A 20,307-nucleotide genomic window follows, 5' to 3' on the forward strand; every position below is an offset into this window, starting at 1 on the left:
ATCTAAATCCTAAATATGTGATTTCAGCTTTGTTATCGACACCAATACTAATGTTAACCACAGTCATAAGGAACAAAACGCTTCTTGTTAGCACAAATAAGGTGGTGGTCTCAGCCACAGTAGGGTTAAAAGCTACGGGGGGCATCCTGTGCCCCGTCCCCACTGACCCCTTCACCCTCTTTCCCACTCAGTCAGGTGACAGAGGGCCGGGCTCTCGCTTTTTGTTTTGTTTTTTTTTTTTTTTTTTCCTTTTTTTCTTTTTCTTTTTTGCTTGTTTGCTTGTTTGAAGTTTAAATAATAATTGATTTCTGTTTACAAAAATAAAACTGGAAAAAAATAAATAATTACCATTGATCTGAAGCACCCGGCAAAGCCCAACGCCCGATTCTGAGCTTCTGGACTCAACAGAGTTGTGAGTTGGGGGCGGGTGGGGGGAGGGGGCGGGGGAGGAGCAGGGGAGGAAGGTAAATGTTTTAAAGGGGGTTATTATTGGTGTTCTGGGGACTAGGGGCCGGGCTTGGGTGGATTCTCAAACCCTTCCCCCTCCCCCCCCCCCATGCTCCACTGCACAGAAGGGGGAAATTAATATTTTTTTTAAAGGAGCAAAAAGAAAGGTCAGGGATAGCAAGCAGAGAGAGGGAGCGAGTCGATTACCACACACGCCAGGTAAACAAAAGCCAACAAAAAATTTTTTTCTTTTTTCAGTTTCACCCCCTGTGCATCCGCTTCCAGCTTTTTTAAAAAATAAATAAATAAAAGAAAAATATACAAAATTTAAAAGTCAAAAACCTACCTCCCACCCCACCCCACCCCCAACACACAACACGCCCTACCCCACCCCTGTGCAAAACAAAAACAAAAACAAAAACGGGGGTGGGGGGGATCGGCAGCTGAAGAAAAAGGCTTTCGGCTTTGGCAGCGGCACAGGGGTGTAAACTTCGGGCTGCCTCCCTCCGCCTCTGAGCCTGATCGCAGGCAGAGGGGGAGCTCACAGATTCCCGGGGAAGAGGACGAGTTCGGACCGGCTGCAGACCGTCGCTGGCAGAAGCGTGCAAAAGAGGGAGGGAGCGAGGGAGGGAAGAAGGGAGGGAAGGAGAGAGAGAGAGGGAGAGAGGGAGGACGTGGATGGGGCTGTGTGTGTGTGTGTGTGTTGTGTGAGTGTGTGCGTGTTTGTGTGTATGTGTGTGCGCTGGTTGGGTTTGGGTTTTTTTTTTTTTTGCTTCTTTTCTCTCTCTCAAACTCCCTCTCTCTCTCCCCTTTCATGCTCAATCCCCATCCATTCGCTGGTGCCAAAGCCAGTAAAAAGGGTGGGGGGGAGAAAGGGGGGAGGGAGACAGAGAAGGATCCACCTATTTGGCAAAGAGACATCCTCGAGCAGCCAATGGCTGCGTCCAAGGGGAGGAGGGAACCGGGCGAGCCGAGAGGGTGGGGAGAGCCCCCGGCAGTTGGAGACCAAAAACAATTTGCCCAATCGACAAGTTCACGTCTAATGAACAAGCAAAGTCCAGCAGTTATGAATTTTTCATTCCAGGCTCCTACTCGGGTCTATTTGGCAGTGGCCACCCAGCAAATCTGAAGGGGGTTGAGGGGGACTGGGACTGAGAAAGACATAGAATTTTTTTTTAAGCCAGAAAAATAAATAAATAAAGGCCTGACTCCGGGCGGGCTGGCGGGCGGGAGGGAGCCCCAGAAGGCCTTGGGGAAAGCAGCTGCGCCTTCTCTCTGTGTTTTGGTTTCAGTCTCTTTCTCTAAGACCCGCACACTCTTTTTCTGGTTCTATTTCTTTTTTTATTTATGGGACGCACAGGGGCGAGTGGAAGTTTTCCTCCCCGGCCATACACACGAGCCTGCCTGCCGTGCTATGAATAGAAAGAGAAGAAGAAAGAGAGCTTGGAAAGTGCCCATGCCAGCAGCACTTCCAGGGCAGGGACCCGGCGCCCAGGGTGCGGCCACCCCTTCCCCCAGGCTGGCGGCGCTCCCCGGAGCGCTCCCAGACTGGGAGGCAGGCCCCCAGCACTGCCCGGCCTCCCTCTCCCCAGCCCCCATCCAGCTCGGTGCCTCCCTCGGCCCACACCCAGCCACACACGCTCCATTAGCGGTGAAGAGGGATGCCAACGCAGTGCAGCTCCGATGGAGAAACTGCAACAGTTTATTAAAATAGCCTCCTGTCACAGCACTCCGCTGACAAGCACTACACTCAGCCACAAACACAGCAGCCAACCCCAGGGGGAAGTGACAAAGTCAGGAAGGTGGACACGACTTCCAGACCCTGAGCCTCGCCACCGCCACCCCCGAACCACCAGCGCCTCCTAAACTCTTAGTTCTTTGCGCTCTCCAGCTCTGCCTGCTCCCCTTGCTCTGTGTTTAGAGTTCCTTGGCTGGAGGAGGGTGAACACTCACCTATGCCCTGTTCAATTCAGATTAAAGGGCCCAAACCATACGGAGCAAGGTATAAGAGCATAAAATAAGAAACCTAACGGAAGGGAGGCAGCTAAGAAAGGAAACAAGGCAGAAGAGAGCCCTGTCAGGAAATGTGAGACAGCCTTGGGGAAACCGAGTCACCCGAATGCGCTCCCCGGGGGCCCCTGCTCTGGGCCTTCCTCCCCGGTGGGAAGGGGAGCGTGGGGCAGGGCAGCCAGGAGTGTGGAAGTCTCTGCGGGGTCCTTTCTGGTAGGGGCTCCGGAGCAGCCAAGCTTTAGGCCTTTGTAAAGCAGTTAAGGAGGAGACAGTTATTTAAAAAATGGAAGAGCGGAGGAGGAGGTTAACACCGACTGAGGGAGGCTGACCCTACTCAGAAACCAGTTCCTACAGCTGTCCTCTCCCCAGGTGAGGCTCAGCCCTCAGCTGGCAACAGAAAGGTCACTGCTCACTCTCGCCCCTTTCTTCCCCATCTGAAACCCTCAGTGGCCTTTAAGCCCAGCGGAAAGATTCGAGGAAGAGGGCCAGGGGTGTGCCCCAACAGAACATGCAGCCCTGAGCCATTGCTGGACCCAGACAATGGGGAAGGCGCCACCCAGCACCTGGTACCCCAGGCCAGGCCCTGACTGGCCTGAGTGAGGTCATGGGCTGCCCGAGAGAAACAGTTAAGAGGGGAGAGAGCAAGAGGCAGGTGTCACTGCAAGACAGGCCTCTTAGGGTGGCATTCAATAACTAACATCACGTTAATAACCACCTTCGGTCCAATTAGCCAAAGATGTTAACTGAGTAACATAAGATACCAAACCTTGCTTCTCCATCTCAAGATGAGATGAAACAAAAAATAAGTAAATGAAGTCAAGATGAGATGGTAGAAACTACAAGTGAGTTTATATTTGGCATGGTATGTTTCTCTGGTATTTTGATTCATACTAAATGCTGGACACCGAACAGAAAATGGCCAGAGTGAGCCTCCTGAAAAATTCTATCATGCTCCCCTCACAGACCACCCTGCCAGGTGCTCAACATGGGTCAACTCTGAATCCCAGTGGTACAGTTGGGCAGGTGGCAGGGGAGATGATGGGTAGAAGGATTCCACTGGAAGTTAGGGAAACAGGACAAGATCTTGGATGAAGGGAGAGGTCAAAGGTCAATGGAATGGTGGAGAGACTGGACAGAAAAGTGGCCCCGGACAACCAGTGCAGTGTCTCAGTGGAGCCTGGGGACCCACTGTGCCCCCTCAACTCTCCCTTAACAGTAGGAGCAAGGTGGCCCTTCCCAGGGGAGGAACGGGGAAGGAGAACAATCACCATTTGTTCTTCACCTGCCCTGCTGGTGGGGTGGCCAGCAACCTTGAAGGTGGGCTGAGGGACTCCCAGGCAGCACTATCCCCTCACCCTGCTCCTTCAGAGGGAGGCCTTCCTGGGTGAGCAGCCAGGGGAGGGTGTTGAGAAGATCTCTCTCCCTCCTGCGGGGCACACTGAGAAGAATTGCTATAGGGGTGTGCCCCACCCCTATAGCCCCCTCCTCCTGAATGCCACTGGTGGCAGCTCTGGGTCCTGGACACGCCCCTCAGAAGCCCCAGACAAAAGGGGACTGTCCCCCTTTTGTTACAAGAGCAGAGAGGCTCCTTCTAGAAGATTACCTGTCCCAGACCCAGCCTCCTTCTCTTCTCCCCTTGGTCTCAGGTCTCGCTGGGAGCTCAGATACTCTGCACCCTGCACCCCGAAGACAGCCAAGACACACTCACACCAAAAAAACCCTCTGAGGAGTCAAGGCTTCTCCAGGGCTGAGTCACCCACAAATGCAAGGGCTCAGGGGCTGGAGGGAGCAAGGGGACAGGCAGGCCTTGGAGGAGGAGAGGGGAGGGAAGAAAGGGAATGAGAGAAAAAGCAACGAAGGGGTAAGGAAGCCAGTGATGTTGGTGAGAGAGCAGTGAGCAAAAAAAGAAAATTGAAGACAACAAAGGAAAAAACTTAGGCAAAATTTGGAGGGGAAGGTATTTTCCCTCATTTAAAACAAAAATCTGAGAAGTCAGAGATTAGACTTTTAAAATTCACATGAGCTTTTAGTTTGTGGAAAGGAATTTTTCTGCCTTTGCTCGAGAAAGGCCTCTCTCATTACTGTCACGTATATAGAATTTGATTTTTTTTTTAAAGCAACAGTTTTCACGGAAACATTTCTGAAATACCCGTGCTGGTTTTAGCCATCACTAGGAAAAATGTGCCTTCAAAAGAAAAAGAATGAACAGGCCGCAGGAGGGGAAAAAAAAGAGGACTAGGGAGAGGGAGAAAGAAAGAGAGAAGGAAGACCAATCCTGAGAAAAACAAGCTGGGCCCAAAACTGCAAAAAGAGAGGACAGAGAAGGAAGGAAAGAGGACACAGCTGAAAAGGAAAAATGAGCAAGGAGAAAAGATAAGGACTCTAGGACAGGGGCGAAAAAAGAGAAAAAGAAGAGGATGAGGAAGAAGGAAAACTAGCTAAAGTGACTGCTGCTAGCTTGAGAAAGTTAAATGTGTGGTTTTTCCAAAAATCGACAGAACCAAAGAGGCCTTGTGGATTATTTGAGGGAAAACAGGGACATGTGTACAGAATCTCACTCATACAGACAGTATTCAAAATCTTCAAGGAAACAAAATAATTTTCCCAGCCTGAGACAGGTTTTGCAATTGACTTATACCTGCCAATAGTGAAACATCTAGAAGTGCAAAAAACTGATATCTTTAAAAACAGGGTCCCTGTTTGGAGGTCATCTTATCTTAAAAAAAAAAAAAATTCTTTTTGTCTACATCCTGCCTTCTTTAAGGCTCAGATTTATTCTTTCAGACTCTGGACACATACTAATTTTATATCTGTCTGTGTTAATTTGGAGAACTATACGCAAAGAGAGCAAATGACTCACAAAACCTACTTAGGATTTACCAGACATATCAGGATCCATTGTACTACTGTATATCTGCAGCCTAGTGAAAAAAGACGCAAGAAATTTTAAAAGGCCACAGATAGAGACCTGATGAGCCAGTTTAATTCCTGGGATTTTATAAGTCAGCCTGGGTCTGAACTGAAAAGAAGCTAACTACATATCTCTGAGCCCTCCCATCTTGTTCCACAGAAGGGGTACAAGAAAGCAGTGGCCCGACTCCCCGACAGAAATGGAAAGAGAACCACCGTAGGCAGCAAAAGGAAGGGGCTGACTGCTTATCTGAGAGGTGGGTGGGGCCTCCCCTTGCTGGGGGGGCAGGCAGGAAGGGGCTCTGCAGCCAGTGTAAAGTCATCCAAGCCTCTGGAATCGCCAAGCATGGAAACCAGAAAATGCACATTGCGAGGAGGCTCGAAGAATTTGGACAAAGCGGGTTTTTGGCTGACTTGGGCCTGTTTCCCTCTGCTCAGGAATGGCGGGCCCGGACAGGGTTTTCTGGCACCCTCAGCTGGCTGAGTGGACTTGCCCCACACCCTGGGCTGAGTCTAGGACCAGGCCTGCCTCAGAATCAGGCTGTGCTCTCCTCTCCTATGAACTGACCCCCACTCCTTCCCTTCCTTTTCTCCTCAGGACTACAAACCCGAGCGGTGGCCTGGGATCAGGCCAACAGGCAGCGCCGTTCTGGCTCCGAACACCACCCTGCTCCAGGCACATCTCCCTTCTCCCTCCTGGCCCTGAATAAAATCGGGTGGGAAGGGAGGTGTTGGGGAAGACAGTCTATTCTCTCTAGTGCAACTGGAAATTGTTTACTTTCATTGTTTACAGAGTCGAAGAAGCAAAACCCTCGTCTTTAATTCACTACCTAGACTGAAACTTTCTTGTATTACCAAATAGATGCAAAAGCCGGGCAGGTCGGAGCCCAGTCGTCCATCCAGGGGTCTACTTGGGGATGGGAGCCTCCGAAGATAAGAACGCCCAGGACAGATGACAGCCGAGGGCTTCACAGGGCGAGGGCAATGCGAAGCCTGAGCCTCACCCACCCACCACGTTGGTCTGCAAAGTGTCACTCCTGGTGACCAAGGGCCCGGGGAAGAAGGAAGAACCCCACAAGCCAACTTTACAACTTTCACTAAAGGAGAACTGAAAAACTGACAAGAGGCACGGGAAGGGGAGACAAGCACGTGAAGATGAGGTCTGTGCCCAGCTCATTGTGAAAATATCTGGAGGGCAAGAGAGGAGGCCAGAACAAACAGCAAAATATTGAAAACCCAAAGCCCGGCCACCAACTACCGACCCCAGAAAAAGCCTAGGGATCCTCCAGGGAGGACAGTCCTTTCCCTTCCCCCACCGCTCGCCCCTGCGCTTTGGAGGCAACTCCTGCGGCCTTCACAGGTCCTCTTGGTGGGCTCCTGTCCTGACACCCCCTTGTTTGCCGGGTCTATTGCCTCTGCCACAGGAGAAAAGGGCCAGGGCAAGAGGGGAGTTTCTCTGAGCTCCGGGTGCCCTCTGCCTGGTCTGCACTCCCCTCGGCCCAGAGAGAACCTCTTTCTTGCAGTTGCTGTGGCAACAGGCAGTGCCCAGAGCCTGGGGCAGAGAGCCGGTGGCCAGGATGGGAAGAGCCCGAGGTTTTCACTGCTCCGAGGGCTCGGGGAGCTGGGCGGGCCCTGTTCAGGGAAGCGGCTTCCCCCAAATGCACAATTTTAGGAGTTGGAAGGAAGACATTTTTCAATCCCTCAAAATGCATTGTCCCCCGCCGCCCAACTATTTTATTATCAGGATCACTGCCAAGGAAATCCGAGAATCCTCATTCCCCTGGTGTGGAGCCCCTTCGGAGGCTGGCACCAGGGTGCTCAGAGCTTAGGACTGTGCCCACCCCTCGGCCACAATCCATCCCTCACTGGCTCCCTTTCTTTCTTACCCTCTCTCCCCCTCTTGTGTCCTCCAGCTCCAACACAAACTGTTTGCATGGGAAGTCTCCCTCTATGACCCGATTCAGCACACACAAGAGAAAACTGTGGGCGACAGACCCGACGTCCTAACGAACTTGAGTTAATTAATGCTAAGGAAGAAAAGAGGCGCCCTCGCTCTGTTGAATCACGGTTCACTAGCCCTTTCAGTTTGCTGTGGGTGGAGGAAAAAAAAAAAGAGGCTTTTTGGTTCAAATATTTTTGGGGGGCGAAGGGAAAACAAAAACACCGCAGAAGGGCCGTGGAGGGCGAAGCTGTCAGTACCTGCCCAAGGGAGCCGAGGCAAGGGTAGCCAAGCGCTCTTCCCCGAGCTCTGGGCCTGAACGGTGCTGGGAAGGCGAGAAAGGGTTGGATAGGGGAGGGGATTATCCACTGATTGCCAGCTTGTTCAAATAAATCGCTCAAGAAAAATTACACTGTCAGACTGCAAGACACAGACACATACATATATATTTTTTAAAGCCCAAACCCAGCAACTTGATTTCATCAGAGCCGTGAAAATGTTTTAACAGTGCAGAAAACTGAAGTACGGATGGCATAAGAACAAAAACTTTAAGTGTGCAGAAAAAAAAAAAAAAAAAAAAGACGAGATGGTAATGGGGAGGGGAGAACAGCTGCAATTTTGTTTTCCAGATGTTGACAGCAAAATGTAATTGGCATGGAACATCTTCCTTACCACTTTTTATCCTTTGGTCCTGAGATGTTAAAATCCCACAGCTAAACCTAAGTCTGCAGAGTTTCCAGGCGCGGTGCACACGTGGATGGGTCAGGAAGTCTCCGTGGGCCACATGCCTGCGAGTTTTTTTTTATCAGCCCACTAACTTTTACAAGCCCTCCCACCATTCCTCAGTGGGGAGACCAGAGCAAAACAGGGTGGAGAGCATTGTTATTTATATAATAGTTATTATTATTTTGTAACCCTCGGCCTTTACTTTTGAGGCTGTGCCTTCCTTTAAAAAAATACAACAAACTTTTAAACTTAAGTGTGACACACAGAAAGAAAGCACATGGTTCTAAGGCTTCCACTCAATATGTTTTCACAAAGTGAACACACCTGTATACCCCCACCCAGATTAAGAAATAGAACATTTTCAGCACCACTCAAGGGGCCTTCAGTTTTTCAACTCCAGTGTTCTCATAATTCATATGTCTTAGAAATAGATCCTGCCCACACCGGTAGCCTCAAATTTGAGGACCTAAGTATACACGTGCGTTACAGAGATGAGTGCACTACTCATGTGACCATAAAAATTCATAGTGTAAAGAAGCCTCTTGAATCCTCACTGCTGCAGAGGGGTATCTACACCTCTGTCTGTCTCTTTCTGTGCCTGCCCTACTCTGATCCCTTCAACAGGGCAACCAACTGCGCAGTGGGGTTAGCAGACTAGCAGGGCAAATGTGGGAGACATACAGGGCCCACCAAGCTCAATTCAACAGAATAGCCACAGTGACTGAGGGGGAGTAAGCAGGCAGGAACTGGGGGGCCCTGGTATGCGTGGGTTGTAAAAGAAACGTGGCTCTGCAGAGTCAGGGGTTCCTGAAGAGTGAATGAGCATCTATCAGGAGAGACTCTCCTCATCCCTGTCCAGAAGAGCCTCCCAGGGAGAGGAAGGGGGTGGTGTCGGCAGAAGGGGGCCTACATTGTGAGGGGGTCCTGAGGTGGGGCTGGGAGGCCCAGCTCTGCTGCAGCTGCCTCCACCTTCCCTGAATCCAGCCCCAGCTGGCTCCCCCATCACTTTCACTCGCACTAAATTTACTTTATAATTTTAAAATTAAATTTTAAAAAAAGCAGGAAAGAGAAAGCACTGAAGGCAAAATACCTCCCACAATATCTCTTCGAGGAGGAAAAAAGTTTCTGCTTATGTAAAAAAAAAAAAAAAGAATGCAAGGGATTGCTGAAAAGTCTAAGCACCGAATAACAAGGAAAATAAAAGAGGAACACATTTAATTGAAAACACCTGAGGTAAATAAATAAATAACTCCCTCTGCAACTCAAAGCCACTGTACAAGCCCCTTACCCCCAATTTCTTGCCCACTTTCACCTTTCCTTTCTCCTGGCAGCTGTGTCTTCCCAGAGCTCGGCAGAAGCCTCTCTTCCTTTCAAGCCCGCCCACCCCCTACACCTGGGGGAATGACCAAGGCAGCAGCTTCCTCTCTGAGGAGCCTGGAGCAAACCTCTGCAATCCTTATGAAGAGCTTCTTCTTTCTATTCTCATATCTCCCCAGGCTGTTCCCACCACTGCCCTGGACCCTGCAGTCCTGCCCCAAATCTAGGCCCTGTGGTTAGCGGCACCATGGTGGGGCTGGACGCCAGGCTCAGCCCAAGTAGGCAGCTCTCCCCTCTACTAAGGGCACAGGGCTGCCAAGGCAAGCTCTCGAGGACTGAATTTTCTCTTCCTATTGCATATGAGGTTGGAAAGAAAGAACTGTTCTGCTTCATTTAAAATATGACAAGGGATCTGAGCTCTATGAGCCTACAATCTTTAGAAATATTTGATTACTTGTTTTTTTGGGGGGGCGGCGGGGAGAGTTGCAGGGCAAGATTCTGCATCTGAGACTCTACACCCGACAGCCACCGGGTTTGACTCTCCCACCAGCCAGCGGCCAGGGAAACACGCCCTCGGCTGGCACGGGGGTACCAGAGCCCGGCTCCTTTCTTCCCTTCTTTTTTAAATCGCTCTAGCGAAAACCAGGCAGTGGGTCAGGGCCCAGAGGCGGGGGAGGGACGAGGAGAGGGTTGTCTCTGAAGAGGGGGGAAAAAGGAAAGGGAGGCTCCAACTCCGGGAGAAGAACGGCGGCAGAGGCAAGTTTCCCGGCTTGTGCCAGTTTGGGGATTTGCGAATCAGACCAGAGCGGAGGGAAGGCAGTTGAGGAAAAAAAAAAAAAAGCCTGCATTAAAACTAACCAGCTTTGCCTAAAAGTGCGCCTTCCACCCTTTAAATAAGACAATGCTGAGGGGAGAGGAGAGACGAGTTATTTCTCACTCTTTAATTATTCCAATGCTTAGCATTATTAAAAAAAAAAAAACCACACACATTAGCCAATGATATATTCTAACCCTCAACAAAGCTGGTATTTTTCTCTGATTACAGACTTTGCCGTGGCAAACCCGGGCTCCGACGACAGAGGCAGTGCAGAAGCGCGCTCCTAAATGAGAGACAATTTTATTAAAATCATAATCATTCCTCGCATTTCTCTAGCGCCTTTTCAGCGGCAGATATCCCAGGTGCCCCACGCCGGTTCTACCAGGGAACCGGCGACCGAAAAGCTCAGTCGCCTGGCGAGGCTTGAGCTCCACCGACTGCCGGCATATATATCCCCCCCGCCCTTTTTTTTTTTTTTTTAAAATGCGTTTCCATTATCCAGCCTCTGTCTCACGTTAAGAAAAAAAAAAAAAAAGTACAAAAACTCCTTTACAATTTTGAAAATAATTTTTTTAGAGAAGAGGGGAAATATGACCCGAAGAATAAAAAGAGAGGAAAGGAGAGCTAAGTGTGGTCTGGAAGCTTGGGGGGAGTGGATGCGGCGGGGATGGGGCACCTCTGGGTCAAGAGTACGGAGCACAGTGTCAACCGCTGCCCCGGGTCACCTCCCCAGTCGCAGCTGGAGAGGGCTGAGTCATCTGCACGTGGAAAAAGAAAAGGACCTAACACCATCAAAGCGCCCTGAAGTAATTCGGGTGACGAGAAGTCGGGTTTATGACTGGCTTCCGAGAGGCGGATCGGAGCGCTTTCTCTGAATGCCGGGGGCTGCTAGAGCTTGGCGGGGTGGGGGTGGGGTGGAGGAGGCGGGGGGGAGGCTTTCACTAGGGAGATGCCTACCAGACATTAGCCTCCCCTCCAACAGGTTAAGTCGGGGCCCACTCGGCGCACATGTTCTTTTTCCACTTTTCCTCTTCTCCCCCCTGGCCTGCCCAGAAGTGCTGCAAAATGGCTGGTAGCAATGGGTAGAGAGGCCTTAGCGCCCCAAATTCAAGAAGTCAGGGCCCAGGGAAGGTGGTGTCGATCAGAGTAGATCTGGAGGGGAAATTTTGTGTAAAGGTTCTTAGAAGCTGCGCAACTCCCGCGGCCTGAGGGCGGAAAAGAGGGAAAGGGAAAGCGCATTTTCTGCCACTTAGTCACATTTCTTCCCTGTGTTCGCCGGAGGCCAAACGCCCCCAAACCCAGCCAACCCTTGAAACAAACAAAAATGCTCCCCTGCTAAATTTCCCCCGCCCTTATTCACACACAAAAAGAGGCGACTTGAGGAGAGATGGGGAGGCTCGTCCCGAGGCTTAGGGTCTGGCGGCTGAGGCGAGCACGAGGGATTCTCTCCATACTGACGCCCCAAAGTTGCCCTCGTATTCTGGGGCACTTAAGCTCTAAACGTCCTTCGAGCGGCCAAAGAGCAGGAATCATGAATTTCGCATTCTTTGCAAAGCCCTATCTCGCATTATCGCCCGTTGGATGTCGAGAGGCCACCGGAGGAAGGGCAGAGGCCACTGCGGCCCCGAGCCCCACCCCGCGCGTCCGGGGAAGGGACCCAACCAGCCTCGAGGCCAAAACGCCGCCATCTGAGCCCCTCTGGCGCAGGCCTCCGGTGCTGCAAATGGCTAAAGTCCCAGCATGAGAACCAGGCCGGCCCTCGACGCCCGCGCCGGGTCCCTTTCTGCTGGGCCGCGGGGAAGGTTGGGCCGCGCTCCGGGCGAGAGGGTGTCGCGCCTGCGCAGTGCAGGGTCCGAAGGATGCCACAGCCCCCCTCCGAGTCTAGTCAGCGTCATTCTGGGACTTCGGCTGCGAGGCAAACGCCCAAAGCCTCGCCTGTTGCCACTTTCCCTTCACACCCGTTCCCAGGCTCCCCTCGCCTGCCCGCGATGGCAGCGGCCCTCTCACTCCTCACTCGGCGCTCGTTCCGAGCGGTTCCGCCACGGGAGCGACCCAATCTTGTGCCACAGGCGCTTTCCGAATCCGGGGCTTTAGGACCCCGCTTCCCGCCTTTTCGCCCGGCGCACGCGCACACCCGACTTTGCTCAGGGCCCTCCAAGTATCCCGGCCGTCCGCACCATCGAGGGCTGTGAGCGCCCCTCTACCCTATGGTGTGCGGCCCACGCAAGTGACGATAGTCAGCACCCAAGTTCCGTGCATGGAAAACACCCAGCCCTCCCCTTGCCTGAGCTCAGGGCAGGCCTCTCCACCACCCACACCCACCTACGTTCCCCCTATCCAAGCGTGAGCCATTTGAAACGGGTCGGGGACCTGTCACACGCGAAAAGAATACCCGGGAGGCGACAATGAAAGAAGCTGTTGGCGGCAGGAACCTGGCTAGGGGCATACCCTGGGGCTAGCACACAGGCACCGGCGGCGCGTCTCCGCCGGAGTTTCCACAGATATACAAGCGGACTAGGGGGCTTCAGGGCGACGTGAGGGACCTCCTGGATCCTCTCTTCCGGGCGCTTGGGAGAAGGCACGGAAGGCGATCTTTCTTCCGCCGGGCCCGGAGCATCCGGAGCGCTTTGGTTGAGCAGTGGGGCTGTCTAAGGAGTCCTGGGACACCCTCCCCCACCTCCGTTCAGCCCTGCGCTTCTATTTTAAGACATCTCCCATCCCTCCAAAACCCACCCACACTCGCTCCTGAGGTCCAAAGTGCGCACAGGGAACCCGCCTCCAAGCCCCCGGGCGCACCTGAGGGAAAGTCCAGGAGGGCTGGTAGCGCGCGGCCTGAGCTGCCAAGCTGGACTCAGGGGGGGGGCACATGGAAGTTTCGCCCGAGATGCCGGGCGCGGGGCGGGGTGGGGGGGCGTTAAATGGCCTCTTTGTGGAGAGGAATTGCGGGCCGTCACTCAGGATTAATTTAAGCAGCAACAGCAAACACACCAAAAAGCAATGTCTCGCCGCCAGCACCCACCCCCGCAATTGTGTTTCGGGTAGGGCTGAGGGATTCAGTGATGCAGCTCGGCCTTTCGCGGGAAGGGGGGTCCCTAGCCTTTAAGAACGACGGGCGTCCACAGTTGGGGGGGGCAACTCCCGCCTCGCCCCACGGCCCCTGCAAGGAGAAATGTGTGTGTGCGCGTGTGTTTTTTGCATGTTTGGGAAGAAGCCGAATAGGGATGGTAAAACCCAAGTACAAACGTGGAGCGGAATGGGGGGGAGGTTCTTACTTGTAAGAAATATATATATAAAGGTACAAATTTCCAATATAAATATAGCACATGCAGGGGCGCCACTGGGCACCCGTTCTGGGGCGTCTCACCTGAGCCCCAGGGACATTTGGGGAGGCGGGTGTTCCAAGAGAAATGGAAGCGGTGGGAACTAGGCCTCCGGGTCCCAGTCCCCTCCCCTCCAAGCCTGAATGCGGCTTTGCCGCCAGGTGCCCTGGGCGGCCTGGCAGGTGTGCAGCTCACGTGAAATACACGCGTGTGCAGACTGGGGAGGTGCGTGCCCGCGTGGGCCTGTTGCCATGTGCGTGGGCACCGGCAGTTCCTGCAGGCTCATCTACCCACCTAAGCTCGGGACCCCCAGTGCCGGCGCAGGGCAGTACTCGCGCTCTGAACACCGTTCAGGATGCAAGCAGGAGTGCAAGTGTGTGATGTGTGTGTGTGTGTGTGTGTGCGCGCGCGCGTCTGTGTATATGTATGTGTGCCAGTCCCCCATCTGATGTTGGGCAAGGGTATATATTTATGGAAGGTGTGCTTCCAGCAGTCCCAATGGGGTGTGGGGCCTGCGTATGCGCAGAGCAGGCAGTGCCTGGGATCCCGGTCGCCGGCGCCAGGCTAGGGAACGTTGGCCACTCGGGTCTGAGCCTCTGAGCTAGAGCTTGCTTACGTGCGTGCGCGCGCCCGAGTGTCCGCAGACCCGGGAGTGCGCCCACCCAGGCGCCCCGTCGGGGCCGCTGCGCCGGGTGTGCGCATGTGCTTGCCCTAAGAGCCGCCACGTGCGCCGGGGCCGCCGTCGCCGCCACGCTGAGCCAGGATTTGGCCCCTGAGCGGGCCAGGGGGCAGGGCCCGCCGCCGCCCGGCGGGTCTCAGCGGGATGTCGTTGGAGCGGTGTTGGTTTTGGCCGTGGCTGCTCTAATGGGGGAAGCCCCGGGGAGCGGACGGGGGTGGAACAAAGAAGGGGAAAGCAAGGGAAAGAGGGCTGCAGAGGAGGAGGAGGAAGCGCACTGGAATGCGGAGATCCCTGGGGAGTAAGGGTGCAGGGCAGCCCAGGTCCCCTGGGCATGGCTGGGGCCGAGGGACTTGCCTGGAAGCCTAAGGCTGCCACTCCCACCCCTCACTGTAGATGGAGACATTAGTTTTGCCGACACCTCTCTGCCTTCCAGAACCCTGGCCCCAGCCAAAGGCTCTGCAGGCTGCAGCCACCACGGGCCACAGCAGCAAAGTGACATTTGGGCTGGAGGGCATGGTTCGCGTTTCCTCAGTGGAGGGCAGACCGTTTGAGCCTTTTTAAGCAAGGAACCGGGAGGCCCCTTCCCCTGTTTTTTTGCCTGGGTTGCTTAGGACCTCAGTTTTCCTCATCTGGGGAATGGGAAGGGAACTCCCATGGGGAGGGTCAGAAGGAGGAATGTCAGTTGCATAGGACTGGGTTGAAAAGCAGGGTGATCTGTTTCAGTCTTGCTTGCCCCTGGGGGCCTTGCTGAGTACTTCCTGCCATCCCACTTCTAGCCTCATGACCTTGGCACTTAACCTTCTGGCCTCTGTTTCCTCATCTGTAAAACAGGTTACTCATACCTGCCTCCCGCTGGGGAGGTTACAGGAGGTCACGTGCACCCGCCCACCCGCTGCCCAGGCATAATTGCTCTGGAGTTGCTAGCTGTTATTTTTATTGTGAAGTCTATGGCTGTGACAAGCTGTGACGCTTGGTGTGATCGCGTGAGGCTGGCTGTGTGTGTGACTGTGCCGCTGTGTGTGTGTGCGTGTGTGTGACAGGTTGTGTGTGAGACTGTGCGTGGACGACAGATTGTGCCGGTGTGCGGCAGTGCCTGTGACAGGCTGTCACTGCGCGACAGACTGCGGGTGGCGGGGTGTTGCGCGTACCGACTGTGAGTGGAGATGAAGTGGTGTGTGGGGCTGGGACCAGGGGACCCCCATAAACCTACCTCAGTGAGGGTCTGGCTGACAGACGAGGAGATTCTCGGGACCTGGGGGTAGGTCAGTCCAGTGTCCTGTCCACCTTGCCCTTTCTATTGTGCAGCGGGATCCCACCTGCTTACAAACCTTGGGAGGTGACCCTATGATGGAGCCTACCCCTCCCCAGGGGGACGCACTATGTCAGCTCAGATACCCATCTCCACCCCAGGAAGGTCATCAGGATCCTCAGGGCATGGAGGATCCTAGGCCCGGCTGGCTTTGGTGAGGGACACACACCCTGAGCCTGTTTTCCACAATTTCCCTGAGCTCCAGGCCTGGGGAGGGCTGGTGGAGACCCAGAGAAGGAGGGATTTAGGGAAAGACCAAGAAAAGCCAAGAGAGAAATGGAGGAAGAAGATGAGAAAAACAGAGACTTCCTAGGAACTGGCGAACCTAGAGTTGCTTGAGGTCTGGGCCTCCAGTCAGGGTGGACACCCATCAGGTTTTTGGAAATGCCAGCTGACACCTACAAGCATTGCTTGTGCCCCAGGCCTTGTGCTCAGACCCCACTTTTAAGGGACTCACTGCTCCCTTCACTGATTTCAACCCAGTCACTCTTCTAATCAGTGTGGGATTCTGCTTCTTACACCCCTTCCTGGGGCCAAGCGCCTCCTTCTACACTTGGAGAAACTGAGGCTGAGAAAGGGGAGGGGACCCATCTGAGTACCCACTCATGGCCAGGAGACCTGAGAAATCAGGACTCCAAGCTTTGTGTCATGCACTTCCCCAGTGTGGAAAAACCTCACCAGCTGGAAAAACCCCAGGGCCTGTGGGTTGGGGGCAGTACCCTCCAAACCCCACCCTGCCCCCCTCGGTGTGTCATTATGTGTGCGCTGGGTGTATGTTCTGGGGAGTGCTATGATCCTCGGCTGTCACGTGTCTGGTGTCACAAGCCACGGCATGATGTGTATGTCCCTCTGCTAGTGTAGGCCTCTGTGTGTCTGTGTGTCCGTTCAGGACCAGCCCCTGCCAGAGAGAGGGGAGAAGTGTCGAAGCACCCCCCCACCCCACCCCCCCGAAAGTGTGTCTTTGATACTTGCAGCCTCGGCAGCGAAAAACAAGTTTCCACAGGGCCGCCTTGGGCTGAGGCCAGGCCGTCCTCAAATAACATTTGAAGTTACTTAGCAAACTTTGTTTAGTGCCGAGAGAGGCGGGCACCAGGCTGGGGTGGGGGGGGGGGCGGGCAGTAAACCGGTTCCTCCTAAGGCCCTTGTCCCTCTGTGGGCACAAGTGCCTAGCATGGGGCTTGGTTCCCCCAACCCCATCTCTGGTGAAGGGGAACAGAAATCTTCAAGCCCAGGGTGGGAGGGGGTAGGCTTGTCGGAGCAGGGGTGGGAGCACCCTCCAAATGAAGCCTAGCTTTTCCCATTTCTGTCCAGACCCTGGGCTTGGAGAGAAATGCCCGCCTGGTCTCCCTGGGGCCCAGAGGCTGACACCAGGCCCTAGGGTCAGTTCAGAAGTGGGAGTGTCTGCACTTCTCCGTCACCCACTTTCTGCAGCCCAGCTCTGCCAACCTCGAGGCTGGTTGCACGAGCTGGCTTGAAGCATGTTTCCTCCTCCAGATGCACACACACAAGCACCCAGAAAGCCCCCTTTGAGCCCATATGCTCGGCCCCCCAAACCCTCTCTTCCAAGGTCCCCAGCCCCAGGCAGCAGAGGCCAGAGAGCCAGCAATGGCAGGTTTGGAAGTGAGGTTGGCGCCTATGGGAGGGGGAGGGGAAGGAGATGCCAAAAATGGTGAGCCATTACAGGCAAGCAGGCGAGAGAGGGAGGAAGCAAGCAGGGAAGATGGAAGCCAGGCGGGCATCCTCTCTGAGCTCCGGGATGCAAAGGGGCAGCGGAAAAAGCAGGCTGGGCCCTTCCACGGAGCGGGCATGGGGGACAAGCCCCAGGTGGCACGCGGTGGGCAGGGGGCCCAGGAGGTGCCCAGCGTTCCCCCACCCCCACCTCAAGCTTCGAAATGGAGACTGGCAGCAGCAGCCGCTCGGCTCTGCCCGGGCATGGGGTGGGGGTGGCGGACAGGCAGGACGCCAAACCAAATGCCACCAGGCTGGGCACAAGGGTTGCCAGCCAGCAGTGCCGACCCCACCAGCTCTGGTCCAGAGCCCTCACACCTGGAGCTTTGGGGGTGGAGGGAAATGGGGGTCCAGCGGTGGGAATTGGGGGTCCAGCAGACAAAGCTGGGTCCCCTCAAGCCATGGGCAGGTCCCCAAGACCCTACAAAGATGGCGCAGCCTGGCACTGCCAGGGAGACAGGCTGGGTAAAAATAAACTGGACCCGCCCCGAGGGAGCTAAATCGAGGGGCCCAGGTGGAAGTGCCACTCCGGGCCACCAGCTGCCCCAGCCCCACCCCCCAGCTCAGAGCAGCCCAGTTGAGAGCACCCAGTGTCCATCGAGTCCCGGTTTTTATAGAGAAGAGGCCCCGGCCATCTTGTCCCCGGGTCTTAGGCCGGCAGCCACAAGTACGGATAACGGATGACCTCAGACAGCAGCAACAAGAGGCTGTGCGTTCCAGGCGGATGGTGCAGGCAACCAGGCTAAGTCACGTACCCCTGACCTCTGCACCGCCCCGTGGAGAGGGCAGAGGACCTGGTAGGCCGCACTTGAGCCATGGCAGAACAACCAAGTTGAAAGTCAACACTGAGCCACGAGGCCGCCAGACCACCTCCACTAAAAACCATGGCTGCCCAGCACTTCCGAGGGCCCTACCTGTTCTCGTTCCCCCATAACACCTATCGCAGTCTCAATACTGGACACTCCCTTGTTTATCGGGTTCACAGTCTACCCTCCCACCGGGGCTGGCACCTTCACTGATTTTGCTCCTTGCCGAGCCCCCAGGGCCTAGAACAGGGCTGGCACCCAGGAGGTGCTTAGCAAATATTTGTGGAAGGAATGCACAGGCCCCCGGCTGCACCCCCAGTACGCGGGCTCCGGCGAGGTGCCCGGCAAGGTGCCCGGCAAGGTGCCTGGCAAGGTGTGGGAGAGGGCGTTGGGCCCTGCCAGGAAGGTGAGGACAAGCCTGGCCGGTGGGTGTGCAAAGAGGGTGGGATGACCATCCACTCTCATTCTGAGCCCTGGGACAGAAGAAGAGCTGAAGGTCAGAGCTGTAACGAGGGTTCAAGGGCCAACAGCTAGGACACGCTTTGAATGGGGGCCGAGAGAGCCACTCTGAAATTTCATAAAGGCCAGAAAATTAGCTAGATTTTTCTCCCATCAGTAAGATTTAGGATAGTGGTGATCAGAGAAGAGAGCAAGACTCTACCACCTTCTAGCCCTTGGCCCTGATACAGGACACGTCTTCTCTGAATCTGTTTTTCATCTATCGAATCAAGCACTTCTTTCACATCAAGTACTGTTTAAAGCACTTGGGATAAACCAACTCCTCTGATCCTTTCCACAACCCTAGGAGAGGAAACTGAGGCCCAGAGAAGTTGAACGACTTGCCCAAGGTCACACAGCTACTGAGTAACAAAGCCAGGATTCACACCCAGGAAATTGGCTCAGAAGTCCCACTCTCCTAATAATGTCCAAATGTCCCAAACGCCAACAGTGCCGAAGTGGAGCAACCTGGTCTAACATACTGTCAGACACATACATGGGCACAGCTAACCCTCACCATATCCACCTCATGTGGAAGGATTCACGGAGACAAGCTCGGGAGGCACATAGCTCAGGTCAAGACACAGCGCGCATTCAGCACACTTTGGCCATTGCTGCGATTCTGAGGACCAACACTCATGCACTTATTATCTTCTGAAAGGTTTTCTTCCTGTAGGACTCCATCAGCCACCTTTCTTCTACTCTTTCTCCAGAGTCAGAAATGAGGAGTCAACGGCCAGAGGATTAATGAGACAGCCGCACGGAGAACCAGAGCCTCAGGGGTCAGCCTCGCCTCCATCCTGGACTGTCTCAGTGGCTGCCAGAAGCAAGACTGTGAAACGGGGGCCCAGAGGCAGGGGTGTTGTGGGCAGAGGTGGGCATGTGGCCTCGTAGGAGTATCCCCCAGGCGTCAACGAACCAGCACTGGGACTCAGAGCTCTCAGTTCCATCAGGAGAGGCAGGGGTGGTTGGATCTGCCGCTTAAAGACAGCTGGGAGCAGGGCAGGCAGGTAGAAGGGAAGGTACAAGGAGGGCAGGTCTCACCTCTGAGGCTCCATTTCCAAGCAGGGCCAAGTGGCCCAGGTGCGAATGGGTATGTGGGTGTGACCCTCATCTCTGTGTGCTGGAGCAACACGGGATTGTGTACGTGCCCCACCATTTGTGCCCAGGCTTGTGTGTCTGTGAGGTGGGGGGAGGCGTGCATTTGTTGACAACACCTGGGTCCTGGTGAGCGAGAGTGTGAGACACTGTGCTAGCCAGACTTGTCCGGGTGTATTTGTGTGTGTGCACGCACGCGCTCTGTGGGTGTCAGGGGCTACCCGGGCTCAGGTGTGTGTGACTGTGTGTATCTAACAATATACTAGAGCCGAGTTTTTCCACTTCAGCCCAACGGTTGACATGAGGGCTGGATCATTGTTTGCGGTTGGGGTCACTTCTGTGTACTGCGGGTGCTGGGCGCCTCCCTGGCTCCTACCCACTAGATGCCAGCGGCAAACTCTCCTCCAAGTGTGATGACCAGATGTTTTCAAGCATCGCAAGGTGTGTGTGTATCACCGTGTGTCTGAGAGTGTCACTGCGTGCGTGTGCCGTGCACTTTTCGCCACGTCTGCGGGGCTGTGTGCTGTTGGGTGGTGGCGGTGCCTGTGTCTCATGGTGTCTCATTGTGTGACCGTGCGTGCCCCAGAGTCGGCACCCATGCGCGTGACCCCGTGCATGGAGCCCGAGTTGCTGTGTTTGGTGTGGTGGGGGCATCTCTAAGTGTCTGTGTGTGAAGAGAGCCCCTCTGTGTGGGAACCCCAGT

The 20,307-nt window shown here is 54.5% G+C and overlaps 1 protein-coding gene across 2 annotated transcripts in view; it reads right to left on the reverse strand.

The window, feature by feature from the left end:
- Positions 1-20,307, reverse strand: part of NFIX (nuclear factor I X) — a 95,030-nt gene that overhangs the window by 67,718 nt on the left and 7,005 nt on the right. The window contains exon 1 of one of the 2 annotated variants that reach the window (XM_070792709.1): positions 349-413. The exons of the other annotated variant lie outside the window; for it this stretch is intronic. Coding sequence (XP_070648810.1) covers positions 349-351 — 3 coding nt within the window. The 5' untranslated portion in view covers positions 352-413. Of the gene's footprint in view, positions 1-348; positions 414-20,307 lie in introns of those variants that run through there. 2 annotated transcript variants of the gene reach the window in all.

The sequence above is a fragment of the Bos indicus genome, chromosome 7 (assembly GCF_029378745.1).
Source record: "Bos indicus isolate NIAB-ARS_2022 breed Sahiwal x Tharparkar chromosome 7, NIAB-ARS_B.indTharparkar_mat_pri_1.0, whole genome shotgun sequence".
NCBI classification, from domain to species: Eukaryota; Metazoa; Chordata; class Mammalia; order Artiodactyla; family Bovidae; genus Bos; species Bos indicus.